Source organism: Anser brachyrhynchus (genome assembly GCF_964034855.1).
Source record: "Anser brachyrhynchus genome assembly, chromosome: 2".
Classification (NCBI taxonomy): Eukaryota; Metazoa; Chordata; class Aves; order Anseriformes; family Anatidae; genus Anser; species Anser brachyrhynchus.
Window position 1 is genome coordinate 52,973,376 of NC_137695.1, and position 18,765 is coordinate 52,992,140.

At 46.7% G+C, this 18,765-nt stretch overlaps 1 protein-coding gene and 1 long non-coding RNA gene across 6 annotated transcripts in view; one reads left to right on the top strand and one right to left on the bottom strand.

Moving 5' to 3' along the window:
- Positions 1-2,918: 2,918 nt before the first annotated feature.
- Positions 2,919-14,762, bottom strand: LOC308188787. Of its 3 annotated transcripts, XR_013945758.1 has the most exons (5): positions 14,437-14,762; positions 13,699-13,796; positions 13,517-13,607; positions 4,729-4,913; positions 2,919-4,233 (listed from the first exon to the last, which is right to left on the bottom strand). It is a non-coding gene; the product is annotated as an uncharacterized lncRNA (long non-coding RNA). The 3 variants fall into 3 exon arrangements; XR_013945757.1 differs by having other exon boundaries at positions 2,919-4,871; XR_013945759.1 differs by having other exon boundaries at positions 2,919-4,913.
- A 323-nt stretch (positions 14,763-15,085) lies between these two features.
- The window catches only part of E2F3 (E2F transcription factor 3), a 44,145-nt gene continuing 40,465 nt past the window's right edge, over positions 15,086-18,765 (top strand). For 2 of the 3 annotated variants that reach the window (XM_080579239.1, XM_080579240.1), the window contains exon 1: positions 15,086-15,742. In XM_080579239.1, coding sequence (XP_080435365.1) covers positions 15,413-15,742 — 330 coding nt within the window. In that variant the 5' untranslated portion in view covers positions 15,086-15,412. Of the gene's footprint in view, positions 15,743-16,245; positions 16,430-18,765 lie in introns of those variants that run through there. The other variant, XM_080579242.1, reaches the window with a different exon arrangement.

An 18,765-nucleotide genomic window follows, 5' to 3' on the forward strand; every position in this document is an offset into this window, starting at 1 on the left:
TGCTGAAAAGTAAAGCTGGAGACCTTTTAGTGCCTGAAGTTTGTTTCTGAATTCGAGACTGCAAATGGGAAAAGCAGGGAACTACATACTTGGAAATACTTGTTGCTCCAAGCAAGTATTTCAAGAGCCATTTAACAGCTAGAGTGTAAAGAGGAAAGTAAATTTTATATTGTTACAAGTGAATGTTGTATGTTATACGTGGTCACAAGTAGAAGAGTAGAAACTTCTAGATGGTTAGCAGGCTTCCTGAGAAGCAAATAATTGACCAGAGCTGGGGTACTAACAAATAGAAATGGATTAGCTGTTTTTTAAAAGCTGCACTGATTGTTCATGTTGACTGTATAAACTATGTACATGCCTTTGGCCTATGGAAACATGAGATCCTTGAGCTTCAGGAAGGGCTCTGATGTGTGTTTAATAGAACAGATGAGGACAAAAGTTTTACTTCTGCTTTACTCCAAACTAGTCGTCATATTCTGCTACTCATATATATACAGTATATATGTATATATATATGTATACTGCTACTTAGGTTAAATTGTTCTATTTCTCTCTCATAATTTGTTTTTAGAATTAGATAGATACTCCATGAAAGACTTTGGTGAGAATACAGAAATGACTAGGCAAAGCTTCTGCATAATACTATCTGCATTTTCAAATACTGTTTTCACTGCCTGATGTCTCCATCTTGACATCGCCCCTTTGTAGTTTACAGTGAAACTGGCTCAGGATATTCCTTAGTAAGGCTTTTTTGATCTTGAGAAACCCTCCAAACTCAAAGAAACCTGCCCCAAAGAATATGATCCTGAAGCCTGAATGTCACCATTAAGTGTCTGATCTGTAGCAGCTCTATAAATATATGCTGAAGAATATATATATATTCAAGAAAAAAAAAATATATTAACTACAAAATGGAGAATACTTGGAGAAAAAAAAAATGTTTAATAAATGGAAAATTGATAAAGGGATAGCAACACAATGTAGAATAAAAACTTTAAAAGAAAAAAAAAAACAGAAATATTAGGAAATTAAGGTTACTGTGTTGCTATTAACAAAAAGAAAGATATTTATGCAGACCTTTGTTAGTTTGACATTCTGACATTATTATATTTTGGGTTATTATTAAATGAAGATAGTAGAATTGTTACGTTTGTAAATATGAAGTCACTTCTTGTAATATTTGTGGACAACACAGATTTGCCTGATCAGAGTTACTTGCAAGGACAGGGCACTTGTACAGAGTGATCTTAGTCATTCTTGGGTGACCTGGACCTTTTCAAACAAACAATAGCAAAACATACTACTGAAACAAGAAACACAGGCTCTGCCTGCAACATGAGAGACTGTAGGCTGGACAAAGGTGAACAAAGTCTTCAAGTGTGGTGCTGAGAATTGGTATGACTTGGAAATTAGTGCAGAGAGAAAAGGTAAGAGAGAGGGGACTGAGAACTAGGACTACAGTAGAAGTCCACATAACTGCATTAAGCTATCCTTATTTAAAAGGATGTTGAAAATGGGTGTTGATGCAGAAAAGAACAGCATTATTATGCCTTATGAACAGAGAAATGGAAAACACAATGTTATAAAAATTAAGCTTGATTACAGTGTATAAGTATCTTCTGAAGCAGAAAGAACTGAATCACCATGGACTAGCAGGAAAAAAAAAAAGGAAAAAAAAAAACACATCAGTGACTGGAACTTGCAGCCATGTACTCCAAAACAGTAAACTCAAATGATTCCCTCCCAAATAAATAAATTCAATCCCAACTCCCCCCTTCACACCCCCTCACTTCCCACCCCTCACCTGTATGGGGAAAGTTCCATCTCTTTTGATTTTAAAATCAAGTCCAAATTCCTTTCCAGGAACTGCAGTTTTGCATTCTATTAAAGCACAAGCCATTGGGTGGACATGTCAGTGAAATTAGGAATCCATAATATTCCGCAAAACAGTGGTTATGATTCAGATGCTTTACCAGGAAGGGGCCTGTGCCCAGAGTGATTCCTGAACCATGGCCAGAAATGTTTAGGGAGAATGGTGAACATGTCCAGAAGTGTTCCTAGATACTGTTACTTTCGCTGTAACACATACATCTGTGGACAGATAACCTTACTTGAGATTTTGCTGGCAGGTTGTAGCAAGCTATATTGCTCAGCATCAACTTTTTTAACATACTCTGCTAGCATTCCTGTGAAATCAGTACTCACTGGATTACTCACTGACCTTGTACTTGTGCTAGCACAAACAATTTTTTTAAAAACCTAAAGTACAAACAGCATAAGTAGGCAACAGCAAGGAAAGCTACCTATTCAAAAAGCTTGACTGCACTTAGTTATTCCATTTGTAAGTATTTTCTCAGTAGCAATACGTGCTTTAAGTACACAACAATTTAAAATGATTGGAAACTGACAGTGGGTGTAGAGGGTTTCTAAGGCACAGCTGAGAAGAATTGGATATGTATCTTTTCATTTGCTTGTTGTTTTGCACAGTTGTGCTGGTAGGTGACTAATGCTTTTGTGACTTGAAAGAGAACAGAGAAGTGACAGTGAACTGAAGAAGTGTGTGTGGATAAGGTTATGACCATTGCATATGGAAAAAAAAATCTATAACTTGTTATCACTGAGCTTGTAATCGGAAGATTGTTCATGCTGTCTATCACGATGCTTCCATCTCAAAGTCACATCTGATGTGATCTAGTCAAGCAATAATTCTGCTTCAAGTGGGACGCTGACCTGTATACTCACCAGAGCTCTTGGCAGCCAACTATTTTCTGCTTCTATAGCTCTCTGCTAAGTTACCTCCAGGATCTTCCATCAGCAACATGTGCACGTGCCAAGTACATGTACACAATGTTTGGCTCTTTGTTCTGCAGCATGGCACCCTTTCAGAGGCTTCTTGCCTCCTTTAGATCTAGAAAGAAATCGTCAGGCAGCTCATTTTATACCTCTCCTTGGACCTTGTCTGTATGTCAGTAGTGCTGCTCCACTGGGTAAATCAGAAGTATGCAACTATCCTATTGTCTTTGGTGTCATTTAGCTCAAAATATGAGATTTCTTGTGTTTCTGAGAGATTGAATATTTACCCACAATCTTTCCTGGAATGCAGAGAGACATAACATTTGATACAACTTTGATGAAGTAGTTGACTAGTTCATGAACACCTCACTAATCTCAGTACAGCAGTCTCCAAAGTTTCCATGGTCCTAAAGTTATCCATCCGTTTCACAATCTTAGAAATGGCATACTGCAAATTCATATACATGTTAGATCCGAAGAAATCTGCTGTTTCCCAACCGATTTATTGCTGCCTTTTTCCCAGAATGACAAGATCTTCCCAGATGAGTCACACTTAAAAATGAATTGAGGACTAAAACAAGAACTCATTTGTACCCCCGCACGGCTAACCCTACTTGCATCATACACTTTCTGAAATTGAAATGCTAAATTGTTTATGGAAAACAGGGTACAACACTCTATTTTGTTGTCTGCTATGTTTAGAATTCTGATTGTAAGACAGATATTTTACACAAAATAAAATAATAATAATAATAAAGAAGTTCTGGTCTGTTAACTTTGATAAATAATATTGCACTTTGGAAGTATATGCTTCTTTCAGCAGCTACTCTCGTTAGTTTCTAAATGTTGATATTTAGCTACTGAGGATTTTCATGGGCTTGAATCTCTGTTTTTGTAAAAGTTGCCTAACCAGACTGATCATTTTGAGAATCAAATCCTAAAATCTTTACGCATGTGTTGTGCCCAAGCCTGGGGACAGAGCGGGACCAGAAAACTTGACAAGAGATTTTCCTTGCAGGCAAGGATTGCATCACAACAGACACTATTCTCTAATAGAAGTACAGATCAATTTACATTAGTGTCTTATTTTGCACCTACCCCTTCCACAAACTCTATCATTTTCTAAAACTTTGACAGCCATACCATAACATCTCAGCTTTTGCATATAAAAGTTCTCCAGAAGAAGGGAGAAAGATTTGCTCATCTTTGTAATATTACTCAGAGTCCCTCCCATCTCACCACCACCTCTCACAACCTCAACAACCAACTATTCTAGTGTTTGCAATCCCTGTCATTGTGATGATGCCCATGGAGTTGCAAAGAGAATGTTTTTTATTTTAAAGAGATAAAGACTGGTGATACCAAAGCAAAACCAAGTGCTATGAAGTCATTGCAGGAAATGTCATGGTTTGGTGGGAGGAGGTTCTGAGAAAGGCCAACCTAAGTAAATAATAAGAAAAACAGACAAAAGGGACCTTGGTGTATATTAAAACTGAGATCAAGAGACAGATCAGCAGCTGTTCCTGTAGCTGTCTGCTCCAGCTGCATCTGCAGCTGGTTCTTCCGCTGATTTGGGGGACAGATAGTATCACCCCTGCATGCATCTTGTATAGAGGGGTCCTGGAGAGTGGACAACTGGCACTGCCCCAGTTTCTCAACCTTACCTTACTCATACCAACCCTTAGCTCTACATATGAGGAAACTTGGCTCTGCATCAGCACCCCAACAAACCAAGCACAGCCCGGAGCCAGAGCAACAAGAGAAAACATTGATACTGTTAACATCGCTTCTAGAGTCAATACAATACAGGGACTGCTGTCGGGAGCTTGCAAGCACTACATCCAGCTGGGGTTCAGCCACGAAGAAACATGTGTGGGGCTGTTGTGCACATGGAACAGAAGCTATAAGGCCAGAGCTGCTTGCTGAAGATCTCACCGGTGGAAGGGGTGATCATGGCGGATGCGATTTTCTCTTTGGCCACCAGACTCCACTGTCCTGCCTGTGTTGTAGGCAGCTGAGACAGCCACATCTTCATCGAACTCCACGCTCCTAGGATCACAGCTCGGAAAGCACGAGTGCTAAGAAAAGCCCAGAGAAGCAGGAAGCAGTGTGTTATCATGCTGAAACGAATAAGAAACAGTCAAAGCATGGTAAAGCATACCAAGAATTCAAACGACAGCATTAACTGCACTTCTCCAAGACACAGCCAAGACAAAGGCTGGAGTTTCATGGATGCTTTGAGCTGGTGGTGTCTCAGTTCTCTTTTCCCTAGGCACCTACCTGACCGTCCCTCTCTCCACTCTGCCCCCTTCCTTTTATTGGCACTAAAAAAATTATGTGTGGCCCTGCCGCAAAACAGGTACAACAACAGGAAAGTGGTACAAGTTAGGACTAACCCAGCCCAAACAGTAGTTGGCTTTAACTCAGATCAGTTCCCCAGCCACCAGCAAAGGGAGGGGTAGCACAGGGACAGGAACAAATGATAAGTGAAAGACAGGTCTGCTGCTTCTGGTGGCAGTGACAACTTCTGCCCAAGCTGTCAACTTGTCAGCTGGCAGCTGCAGCCTAAGGGCAGAGGCTATTAGGGTCAATGCTTAAGTCTCAATCGGCTATGGATGATTTTGGATCACTCTTCCTGTACTCCATGGTCGTGTGACTCCAGGAGGTGCCTAATTTGAGCAGCTCTGGACAAAACAGAAAGCTGGAAGTCAGAAAAAAAGGAATTCCCTAAATGGCTTCATTAGCATCATGCTCCATTAACACCCCACTTCCAATATGGTAGGTAGAAGATAGTCTCACAGGGATAGTTCTGACCCAGTGTGAAAACCATGGGATTTTGCTAACCTGATTTCCACTACAGTCTAAAAGTAATGGGGTTCTGAAGCCTTTCTATATGGAAATAACATTCAAACATTATCTGAGAGCATTTTTATTTGCTTTAAATATTTTTGATGCCTCCAAAATTCATGTCTCACAGTAACACTCCTGTGATGATGAAGTATGAGATTTTGGACAAGCTGCTAGGTATTAGAGAAGTAAGACCATACTTCTGCAACAAAACAATTCAAAGTAAAGAAAAATGATAACTGATGTTACATTTACATGCTGGGAAGTGAAAATTTGCAAACATGGATTTATTTAATAAAATTAAAAAAAAAAAAGCGAGAAAAAGAAAGAAGGAAAGAAAGAAAAAGAAAGAAAGAAAGAAAGAAAGAAAAAGAAAGAAAGAAAGAAAGAAAGAAAAAGAAAGAAAGAAAGAAAGAAAGAAAGAAAGAAAGAAAGAAAGAAAGAAAGAAAGAAAGAAAGAAAGAAAGAAAGAAAAAGAAAGAGAAAGAGAGAAAGAGAGAAAGAGAGAAAGAGAGAAAGAGAGAAAGAAAGAAAGAAAGAAAGAAAGAAAGAAAGAAAGAAAGAAAGAAAGAAAGAAAGAAAGAAAGAAAGAAAGAAAAAGAAAGAAAGAAAAGCACAATAAAGAAATGCCTCTTCACAAGGCACTGAACATTTTAACTGTTGTCTCAACAAACCTTACAAAAAGTATTGAGGCAGTGAGGGTTCATGAAATATTACAGAGGTTCAGAAGTAAAAGAGAAGCAAGAAAAGGATTTATCCCTCCAAAAATGGTAATACCTATACTATCAAACCACAGATAATATGAATTATTAAAAAAATCAGAAGGAAATTTTTAATTTCAGTAACACAGTATTCCTTTGTGCAACTCTGTACCTTTCTAAAACAAAGGGCTGTTGGTTTTCTGGTTAATTAATAATAAATCTAACCATTTTGCCAAAGCCTGTAAATAAAGAGTCAGTTCCAAAAGTCAGCACATTATGAGAAACAGCCTCAGTGCATAGATTCTTTAGGCAAGCATTCAAAAAAGTAAATACAGCATAAGGTTTATCTGATCTGGATGAATGTAGAAAAGAAACGTAACAAACCTGGATTGAATTAAGAAATTCCACTAGTATAACTTTTCTACAACAAGCCCACTAGTTAAAGAAGGATAAAGGAGACCTTGTGTACACGGAGATGAAAATCTTTGAGTTACAGACGAGACAGAGCCCTAATGAAATAGTCTTGCTCCTGCCTCCTGTAATAAGAGGTAATTTCAAACTGGATTCACGGAGGGAACATAAGATCAGCACTGTGGTGCCCGTCTTGTAGGCTCTGTCCCAAAGAAGGAAAGATTTCTGCCAGCCACTCAGCCATTAATTCTCTTCCTCAGTTTCTGCCACCTGCATAACCTCATTGCCAGCCCAGGCTCCTGCAAAGTAACTGCACACTTAGGAGCTGTTCCTGTGCTGCTTAGAGAAATCTGTGTACCTGAACCAAACACCTAAGCTCTTCCTACCCAATGCATGGAGAGAAACAAGCACCCAGGATTGAGAACTGCCTCTCTCTATCCTCCCTCCAAAAAGGCAAAAATGAGCAGGGAGCTTGTCAGTGAGGGATGGTGAGGACAGAGGTGGGGTCTTCACCTGGATCTTCACAGCAAATTACTCACAGAGAAGAAGTTGGAATTTTCTCTCTTTGTTTTCCCACAACAGCAAGAACATTCGTGAGGCTAACGGAGAGCTGGGTTCGATTTTGTCTTCTGCCTGCTTTGGCCCAAACATACATCTCTGTCCTAGGAGAGTGCCCAGACTGTGGGTGCTCTCCCACAGAGCTGTTCCACTGCCCACCAAACCACTGTGACAGTGGCTCATCAGCAAGTGATTTCAAGTTATCAATCTGATTAAAAGACCTGGATTCCAGCCCTCAATCCAGTGAAGAAAATGCAGAAAACTTGCAAAGATGGAATTGACACAGATTGCTACCAGAACAACCCATGAGTGTCTTCTGTGCACATGCACATTTTTGTTATGTATGAAGCAGTAAAGTGGTGTTAACCTAGGTAGTTCATGCCAGCTGCATGTTTTAAGCACTAGAGTGTAAGGCAGATGAAAAACCCTTTTCTTTTGCCTTCTTTCCAGTGACACGCTCTCAGAGCAAGCTCAGGCATCTGCAGAAGTTTAGAAGGATTTGTGCCTGAGTGTTTCAATGTGAAAAAACAAAGGATCAGGTGGCTAAGATAGAGCAGTGAAATACTTTGTAAGCTAACTCTGCACGTAGGAACAGCCAATGGCTACTCTATGGATGACCTGCTTGCTGGCACTGCCAAGCATCGTGCAGTGCTCTCAGGGGGTTTCTGTCCGTTCTCATTCACTAGCACCAGTGCCACTAGAACTGTAACTGGCTTCCATCTAAAAAGTCCTTAAATAACTTGAATTGACCAAAAGGATTGGAACCCACCACGCAGGAGTGGACCCCATGTCTGTTTTCCCTCCTAGTGAAACCCCCTGCACTGAGTTGTATTCCCGATGACTGAGAACTGCGACATTTGCACTAATCCCGTAAAAAAAAAAGGCAGAAATTTGCAACAGAAAGATGAACAGTCCAGCAAGAAGGCTATCCACTAATCCTGTAGTACCCAGATGCACAAAGTCACCTTGTGATAACTAGTCTGCATAAAAAGTCAAGCATATGTTTCTGTCTTTCCATGATAGGGGCATAGTTCCCTTCCATCTCTTCAAACAGATAGTCAGAGTCAATGTTCCTCACTAAAATCCTCCGTAATGCAGAAATGTGCTGACATAGAGAATTTATAATGCAGGTATTATTTTTATTGTATTTTCTTAAATTTTGTGCCGCAAATAAAAATTATATCTTTACCACTAGATCTAGGTGATGAAGTATAGAAATGGAAGGCATTAACAAGTTTATAGATATACACAGAATAGTTTTTTAATATAAATGCATGACTACACGCAAAGAACTGAGATTCTTACTGAAGAAGACTATTATCGGCAGACTTTTATGAACCTGCCAACAGTTAAAAAAAATACTAATAATCATTAATCCTAAAAAATAAACTCTCGTGAACCAGAAAATTATTTCTGCTGAGAAGATGCCACCAAAGGAAGCTCTGACAATTTTCCCCTGCTATTCACTTCTGCACTTAGAACTATACTTCTCTCACCTCTGGAATAAGACATCTTCAAATGATATAGATTTACAATATGCCCCCTCTCTAGTAAGGTTTTCTGCTGCTTTTCTTGAAACCATTGAAACGGGAGGGATGGCTCACTGGTAAAAAAGGCTGTACCTATACTTTTTTTTTTTTTTAATGTCAAAGTGACATTTCAAAGTCAATGCCTTTCAAAAAATAAGGGACGATGGTCCTGCAAATGTTTCCAGAAATCATTAAGTAAATACATCCAGAAACTAGATCACATGCTTCTCATAGGAGACATTCCACTCGTAAATTCTTAGATCAAATTCCTAGTAGAAATTACAGAATAAAAAGTCAGTTTAATTTTTGTTTAGTTTTGTTTCTCTCTTTTCTCTCCCTCTCTTTTTTAATTTGGTCTCTATCCTAGCAAATATCATTATAGTCCCTATAATTTTTATAAGTGTGAAAAAGGAGTTTGTCCAGTAATTAGGCATTTACTCTCCAAGGGTTCATTATTTTTTTTAGTTGACTAGTTGGATGTTTGTTTTTAAGTGAGTAAATGGTAATCCCAGTAAGAGGAAACAAGGGTCTAATGACACAAACTGTGTTCAAAGGTTGCAGAATCAGATTATATCCAATAATGTTTCAATTACAAATATGGGCAGGTAGGCATGCCTATACTTAAGGCTGTCCAACATTTCTCATTCTGAAACCCAGTTTTTCTGTCATCAGTAGCCTTCTGAAAACTAAATCATTTGGTCTGGAATTTCAATGAGGCGGTGTCCTTAGCCTGACTATTTTGGACAGAACTATTGAACTACTTGAGAAACAAAGCAAGGAAACATAAGCTATCTTTAAAAATTCTGGCAGGCTTTTCTTTGGAGCAAAGACTTGTAATTGTGTCAAGGATAGGTCTAATACATCACAGCTTGCAGTTTCTTAGCAGAGATTCACCGACACTTGGTATCTGCAGCTTTGGAAGATGTCATCCTAACTTGGCAATTGTGAGTGGACAGAACAAAGCCAAAGGTTGATCACAACTCAGACTGGAGGAGAGCAGACTTTGGCCTGTTCAAGGATCTTCTTGGAAGAATCCCATGGGAAACTGTCCTGAAGAGAAGAGGGGTCCAAAAGAGTTGTTGCTTTCCAACTTTTGGGATCATTTTCCAACATTTTTGGGATGAGCTCCTCCAAGCTCAAGATTGGTCCATCCCAGCAAGCAGGAAATCAAGGAAAGGCAGCAAGAGGCTGGCATGGATGAACAATGAACTCCTGACAAATGTGGGAAGGAAGCATATAAGAAGTGGAAGCAGGGACAGATGACTGAGCAACAATATGGAGATGCTGTCCAAGCATACAGGGATGGGGTTAGGAAAGCCAACGCCTACCTGGAGTTGAACCTAGAGAGGGATGTAAAGGGCAACAAGAAGAGCTTCCTTAGGTACATCAACAGCAAAAGGAAGATAAGGGAAAATGTGGGCCTACTGCTGACTGGGTCAAGGGACTTCGTGACAAAGGACATGCAAGAAGCTGAGAAAGAGTACCTTCCTTGCCTCAGCCAAACTCATATCTAACTGGATATACACACGTTCATGAAACCTGACAGCATGCACCCATGAGTGGTGAGGGAGCTGGCCAAAATCACTGTGAGGACACTCTCGATAATCTGTGAAAGGTCATGGTGACTGGGAGAGGTTCCTCACAACTGGAAGAAAAGAAATGTCAATACTTTCTTCAAGAAGAAAGATCAGGGAATTGCAGACCTGACAGCCTCATCCTAATACCCAAGAAGCTGATGGATCAAATTATCCTGGAGACCATTTCCAGACATATGAAGGACAGAAAGGTAATTGGGTGTAGTCAGCACGGATTTATGAAGAGGGAGTCATGCTTGACCAAACTGGTAGCCTTCTACAGGGAGATCACTGGTTCAGTGAATGAGAGGAGAACAGTGAATGTTGCTTATTTTGACTTCAGTAAGGCTCCATAACATCCTCATAGAAAAATGGATAAAGTATGGGCAATGTAAGTGGACAGTGAGGTGGACTGAGAACTGTCTGAACTGTGAGGCCCAGAGGGTTGTCATCAACAGCACAACGTCCAGCTGGAGGTCAATCTATAGTGGTGACTGGTAGGGGTCAATACTGGGGCCCACAGTGTTCAACGCTTTTATTAACAACCTGGATGATGGGATGCCAGACTTTCAGCGACAGCAGGAACCACATATCCTACCACTCTTACACTCCCCCTGGATGTCCACTTGCTGTCATGCAAACTGTGTTCCAGATGTATGATCCTGAGCACATAATCCCTTCCCTCCTTTCTCAACTCTCCCTTGCCCGGCTGTGATGCTGACCTCCAAAGTTTAAGAAATGGCATAAGTTTTTGTTTGCTTGTTTGTTTGTTTTGTACAATCTCTGCTCTGCCACTTGAATGTATGTTATTGCTACACAATATGCATTGTTGCTACACAATACTCCATTTGATTTGTAGGATGGGAAGGTCTCATAGTAAGTAGCTGTTCAATATTTTGTGTCTTCATAATTCTTCCATATGCAGTACTATACATTTATTTGCTTCTTAGTATATAAACCTTTCTTAAAGACAGTTTTTTAATCAGGATTTTTTTTCTCAGTCTTCATTTCTACGTTGTGCAGAATTTTCTTCATGGGAGAAGTCACACGAGAATCCAGGTCTCAAGGGCAGCTTCTAAACATTTTAACATTGAGGCAAATTTTAATCTCTGCTGTTGCTTTCACTACCCGTAACAACAGTCAGAATCCCAAAGGAAGCAATCTTCATTACACAGGTCCATCCATTTTAGGACAAATACAGCCTTTTACTTAAGTTGCACTGTGTAGGGAAAATTGCATAGCATCATAAAGGTAAAGATAGGATTACAGTAAATACTCACAAGGAAAGATAAATCACAGCTGCACCTCAGTCTCAGTTATAGTATCTCCTAATCCCTTGAGGTCTGCAGGGTATTTTCTCTGCACTACGTACCTCGATGATAACATCCCAGGAGAGAGAAATCTATTTTTTATAGACCAACACAGGTTTGTGGCCCTGCAAGTAGCTTGCTTGATGTAGATCTCTTTACACTTCTTATGTTTGTTCTACCTTCCCCTTTCTTTAGGTTCTGTCCATTAATAGACAAATTATATATTTAATAGGTCGCACTGCAAAATGAAATATTTGCCACAGGATTCTGTTTTAAAAAGAAAACAAAAATGCACCTCTTCTCCTGGAGTGTTTTCTGCACAAGTCAGTTCACTGACAGCAAAGTTTACTTTTCAGATGAACCCCATGCTTTTCTTCAAGTTTCTCCACCAGCCCCAGCACAGTCTCAGCACAACTCTAATTCTCTAAAAGACAGGAACAAACTACCTCCCCATTCACATCTTACAGGCCCCATCTCCTGGCCACCCCCTTTGGTGGGTGCATATTTCTGGGTTGTGACTCTTAAGTCTGGTTACACAGCCTTGCTACCCAGCAGAATTTCTTCCTGCTGGGGTAAGGATTTATTTCCTACTATTTTTCTTACATGAAAATAGATTAAACGTTCCTGGGTTTATTGCAGCTCAGTTAAAGTGCCCTAATCTGTCCTTCTGAGTATAGCAGGGCTTTGCTTCGTTCTTGAAAGCATTTAACCTTTCTTATGCACTAAGCCAGACCCTTTTCCTTCACAATTTCAACTGAAAAACAGCATTCAAATAAACAATATAGGATTTAACTGTTAATAGTTTAGCTCTACTTTTATTTCAGCCTCTCAGCTTACAGAGTAATAACCTACGAGAAACTTTGATAATGGCACAACCGATACATGACACTGACTTCTGAATTGTACTCTGCCTCGGTCTATTCACTGCCTCTTTTGGTCCCTGTTTAACTACGTTTAGCTTCTGCTTCAGGGATTCTAGCTTCTTCTACTATGTCTACATGGCTATTTGTACACTTTAGTCTTTCTCTGTTCTTTCTCTTTAAAAATCTGTTTCAATGACTCTCTTTTTTGCTGTTGTCACTTTGCTATGTTTGTGCCCTGTTAACGTTCTTCCTTACTGCTTTTATTTCATTATCATGTAATGGCACAGCCCATATTTCTTCTCTTCACCTTGAAGGATCCTTGGTTATTTCCTTTTTTCCCCCCTTTCCCCCTTCCTTCCTCCCTCCCTCCTTCCTTCCTTCCTTCCCTCCTTCCTTCCTTCCCTCCTTCCTTCCTTCCCTCCTTCCTTCCTTCCTCCCTTCTCTCTCTCTTCATCCATCCCTCCATCCCTCCCTCCCTCCGTCCCACCCTCCCTCTCTCTCCCTCTCCCTCTCTCTGACTGTTGTCTCTATCCACATTGTTTCCTAGATGTCTTTTTTGACACCTTTCCTTCCTGAGGGGTCCCCATTACTCTTTTAATTGCTGACTATGGTGAACAGTCTTTCCTGTTATTACCATTCCCTTTCCTCTAGGATATGCAAAAGCTATGCAGTGTTACCACTTCCATACACGGGGAAATAAAACAAAACAACAACAACAACAAAGGAAACCAACTTTATTTTAAACTATAAGCAAGCTTACTGCCTGAATGCATTCATAGTTCTCTATATCCGGACTTTTAGATCCCCACTCACCCGCTGCCCTCACTCCTCTGCATCTGCCCTGCTTTGGCCCTTGGATGTGCCCCTGTAAACTCCTGCTAAAAGGCAGCCGGTCCTGGCACAGGACTCTGCCACATGACGGATGGTTACCTGAAGATGCAAGACAGCACGACACAGGAAGACAATAAAAGGCAACCCAGAAGAAGACTGAAGATGTGTTTGTGGTTGAAGCCCGTGCCTCCTGCGGTAAGGAAAACAAGACTGTGAAAGGGATTACACATGTAAAATGCCCAGGGTGATAAGTAATCCTTTTTTTCCAGGTGGCGGCATACCTCAATGTGGAGAGAATTTGAAGGAAGCAACGTTTTTCTGCTTTGTCTTGCTGCTCCAAAAGACTTTTCTTTTTTCCATAGGTTTGGGTCTAATGGTTCTGGAGTTGATGAATGAAGGTGAGAAAATGAAGTAATGTGACCGGAATGAAAGAACTCTGCAGCACAGAGAGATTTGTGCTGCTCTCCCCTCCTGCTGAGGCTCAGGGATGCACGTCCCCCAGCCAGCAAGGTGCTGCTATGCCCGCCATGGCCAAGGCACGCTGAGCACATCTCTCAGCTGCATGGGCACAAAGCTAGGCATTGCTGGCTGGCACCGAAGGAGTGATCCACAATAGCAGAACCGCAGATTTAGCTGAAATTTTAAGCAATGCTACAGTTCTGCAGAATAATGTGACGTGTTTCAGCCAAGCCCAGCTCCTGCCTGAGCTGGAAGGACCATGTGAAGACTTGGGAAGGTCCTGAGTGAACAGACCAAGCTTGCATTATCCATAAAAGAAGTCTCCCTTGTCTGTTTGAAAACTTCCAGTACCCCCGGGTAGCCTGATGCTGGGCTGCTCCACTTTACTATCAATTGCCCCCCAGTTATCTAGGCTGAATTTAGGATTGCTAAGAAAGTCCATTACTTTCTCTTTGGAGGAAAAGCAATCTCTTTGTGACCTCTTTTTTTTTTTTTTGTACCAGGTCACCATTGCCGTGTCCTCTTCCCCTGCTTTTCACCCCGGAAAAACAAAAACCAACCCTTGTGGTAGCGCACGTTTCTCTGACCGTGTTTCATTCCTCTTCTTTCCCTCTGGATTCCGTCCAGCCTGTATCTTTCCTCATGTGCAGTGCCAGCAATCGCGTGCGGGAGCACAATCAGGGCCTCTCCCGAGCCAAATGGAGGAGAATATCCCCCTCTGACGACAAACGCGCCCAGAACGAGGGACGCCCTTTTCCCACCTAGGCACCCACGGTGCAGGGGTACCGCCTGGGAACCTGGCACTGGGACCGGGATCGGGATCGGGATCCGGAACGAGACCGGGTCCAGCGCGGGCGCGCCAAGCCCGGCGTGGCGCGGCGGGGGCGTGGCTTCGGGGGGGGGCGTGGCCCCGCCAGGCCCCGCCCCCGGGCACGTTGCGGCGGGCGCCGCCGCAGCTGTCAGTGTCAGGCGGGCGGCGAACCGGGATCCCGGCCCGTCCGAGGGGGAATCCCCAGCCTCGCCCCCGCGGCCAATCCGCGGGCCGCATGCAAATCGCGGCGGCGGCCGGGCCAGTGGGGAGCGGGCGGGGCGTGGCGGCGGCGGCCCGTTGGCCGGCGGGGGCGGCGGCGGCGGCCAATGGGGCGGCGGAGCGGGCGGGGCGCGCCCCGGGGGCGTGGCTATGCAAATTTGGTTTGAAAAGAGGGCGGGAAATCCGAGTTTCGCGGGAGGCCCTTGGCGCGTAACCCGTCTCCTTTCCCTTCATTCATTGTCAGCAGCCGCCGCTTCCTGGAGCCATTTTCCAGCCGGCCCCACACAGCGGGAGCGGCCCCGCTCCATCCGCCGCATCTGCCCGCCCCGCCGCCTCCGTCCCCCCCCGGCGCCCCGCATCCTGCAGCCGGGGCCCCCCCGGCACCCGCGCCCCCCAGTATTTTGCGCGGGGCCTCGGCATCGAAGAGGAAAGCGGCTGGGAAGGCCGGGGGGGGAGGGACGGGGGGAGGAGGCGACGCGGCTGCGGGGACAGAGCCGGAGGGAAGGATGAGAAGGGGACTCCAGCCGCCGGCCCCGGCAGCGCAGCCGCCCGCACCGCCCTCGGACTGCAGAGTGGCCCCCGCCGCCTTCCCACCCCGCTTTGCCGCCGGCACCTTCATCCAGATCCGCAGCACCGGCGCGGCGGCGGGGGCGCCCTGTGTTGTCTCCTCCGCCGCCGCCGCCGCCGCCGCTGCTGCCCAGGCTCCCGGTGCCTTTGCCCCGGCGGCGGATGGGGGCCAGCCCGCTGGCAGCTCGCTGTACTGCACCCCCCACGGACCCGCCGGCAGGACGGCGCTGCTGCAGCCCGCTCTCGGCGGAGGCGGAGGCCGCCCCCCGGTAATTTTCCCCCGGCCCCGCGGGAGGGTGAAGGGGACGGTGGGGATCGGCGCCAGGCAGGCCCTCTTCCTGCCCACGGCTCCCCGCCGCCGTCCGGGCCCGGGGCGGGGGGCAGGAAAGGCGGAGACGGCGCTTTGTTGCAATAAACTTTCCTGGCTCCTTCCTACCCCCCCGCCCCGCTCCGGCCCGGGCCGCCGGGTCTTATTGCAAAAAAGAGGAAAAAAAAAAAAAAAGGAAAAGAAAAGAAAAAAAAAAAGAGAAAAGAAAAGAACCCCCACCCCCCCCCAGCCACGTCCCGCAGCCCCGGGCGCAGCGAGCGAGCAGCCGGCGCGGGGGGGACCCCGCTGCCCGGGGCCGGAGCCCCCTTCCCCCGCCGGGGCCGGGCCGGGGGGCGACGGGCGGGGGGCCGGGGGCCGGGCCGCGCCGTGCCCCGCCGGTGTCTCCGCTTCGCCCCCGGAGCCGCCGGTGACGTCTCGCACACGTGCGCCGAGGCCGCGGCTGTGACTGGGAGCCGGGCGGGCGGGGGGGGCCGAGCCGAGCCGAGCCGAGCCGAGCGGGGGGAGGGGGACGCCGCTTCCTCCTCCTGCCGCCGGCCTGGGACAGCCCGAGCCCCGGCCCCGGCCCCGGCCGCCCCCGGCCCGCCGCCGCCCGCCGCCGCCGCCGCCCTCGGAAATGCCCCTGCAGCAGGTCAGTGCCTCGCGGGGCGGCGGCGACCCCCGCAGCCCCCCCCACGGCGCCCCCCCAGCCCGGTGCCGCGACCACCCCCCACCCCCCTGTCCCCCGGCTCCCCCCCATCCCCCGGTGCCCGCCGCCCCCCGCTCGGGGGCTTCCTTTGTCCTCGCCCTTTTCGGGGGCGCGCCTGGCCCTCGTGGGCTCCGCCAAGTTACGGGGGGGGGGGGGGCTGCCAGGACCGGGGGCACCCCCAATCCCCCTGGTGGGCGCCTCCCGTCCCCTTCCCACGGCGCGCCCCGATCCCCCCCCGTGAACCCCCTGACCCCCCCCCCACGGACCCCCCCGACCCCCCGTTTACCCCCCCACCTCGCCGGGCTGTCACGGCGGGGGCCGTGCCCGGGATCCCGGCTCACCTGCCCGGCCCCGGGGAGGGGGCAGCCCGACCCGGGGGTCCCGGCGGGCTCGGCCGAAGGGCTGCCATGCGGGCCGGTGCCCGCTAGGGCCGGGCCGAGGCGTTTTCCGTGGCGGAGGCGGCGCGGGGCGCTCACCTGTTGGCTCCCCCCCCGCCGCCCGGCCCCGGGAGGGGTCCCGGTGCGCGCCGCAGCCGGTGCCAGCGGTCCCCAAACGCCCCTTGGGGAGCTCGGCCCCGGCGCGACTCGCCCGTGGCGCAGCCCACGGGGGTGCCACGAGGCTCTTCTCGCGGAGGCTTTCGCAGGTGTTGGCTGCCGAGGTCGGGATGGGAGTTTCGGGCCGGTTGACAAGTCCCAGCCGGAGCGAGAAAGAAGCGTCCTCGCTGGGCAGGGCGATCGGTCTGCCGGTGCTCGGTGCGTCGGGAGAGGGTGCGTGGTGTCAAACGGGCCGGTTCAGGCTGCTCTGTAAATATTTGTCCGTCCTGTGCAAAGGCTTGATTCCTAGAAGATGGTGTTACGCCGGTACAGAGAGGAGCGAATGTAACAGGGTGATTCTGGGGGAGCGATTGTACGGGCTTTTCTGCTTTGTGGGAGGGATGTTGGCGTCGGACGGGTCTTTTGACGTTTCTCCTCAATGGGTGCTACAAGACTGTAAACACAAGCTTAGGGTGTTATTATTATTATTACTATTATTATTATTTTGTGTTATAGCATTCACCTCTTTAATGGGAAGAACTCCCTGCCGTGAAACCTAGGAAGGTTTCTGCCCCGCTTAAAGGTTTGGACGCAAGAAGGTGATTTTAAGCTCTGCCTGCCAGAAGTCCCTGGCAGTCTGTGCTGCATATCCTCAGACCCCTTGTTTACTCAGGGGGGAGATGTGGGATGGGGGAGGAAGAGACTGGTCAGGCTGGCGGTATCCTTAGTGTGGGGTTGGCACCCTCCCAGGGCGATAAAGCAATCCCTAGCACACGCCAGGAAGCAGGCTGTGCATCCCTCCCCGCCCTGACAGCTGTGCTCACGTGAGTGCCCCTCTTGGAACCGCGCTGGTTTGCTGCACACCTGCCTGTCAGGAAGCAAGGCTGAAGCATCCCAGGGCTCTGCCTCTTCTTGCTGCTCCGCGAGGAATGGCCAAAGCGCTTTCATCGTCCTGGCAGGAAGACGACGCAGCCATTTAGCAATTCTCTGTCTCCCATCCATTTTTAACCAAATCTTGCAAAAGATTTTCTGGGACCGGGAGGCGAGGGTATTTTCCTGGTAGTTCCTAGCTGATCTGATTTGAGAAACTGATAGCAAAGACTGGTGAGAGGAGTGAGAAACTGCTGGGTAGTTGAGGCAGCGAGCCCAGGCAAGCAGCACCAATATAAATTTAGCTCTTGATTAGTTGAGTTACAAATAGTACACGGAGACCCCCCAGCTGAAATTACGGCCCTGCTATGCAAAAGACTGAGAGGGTAAGCCTGAAATTTGGCCAGCACACCTGCGCTGGTTAGGGTTATGAAAATACGCTGTCTTTGCAGATGTAACTGCACTGGCAACCCAGCCATCGCTTCCAAATATAAACTATGGTATAAGTGGAAAAGAGTTAGTATGGCAGTGTGTAGTTTAGGCCGCTCAGGGAGGCGTTTATATCAGCAAAAGAAAAAGTTTTTTTTTTTTTTTTTGCCAAAGTAAGCTGCTTCCCCTGTGGGAATATGTTAGTTACTTTATCTGTGCTTGTGTAAGTGTAACTGTGCTGGAAAAGCCTGGAAAGGTAGCCTAGCCCCTAACAGCAGGCGCCTTCAGCCCAGGAGAGGTGAGAACTCGCACACCCCTCCATCTCCCAAGCAGGCATCTCGATACTGTCCCAAACCTGCTTCTGGCTGCACCGCTGCCTGTCGTGGTGGCTCCTGGCACTGAGGGTCACTAACCAGGCTTCTGCACCCCAGCGAGCCCAGGCTGCCC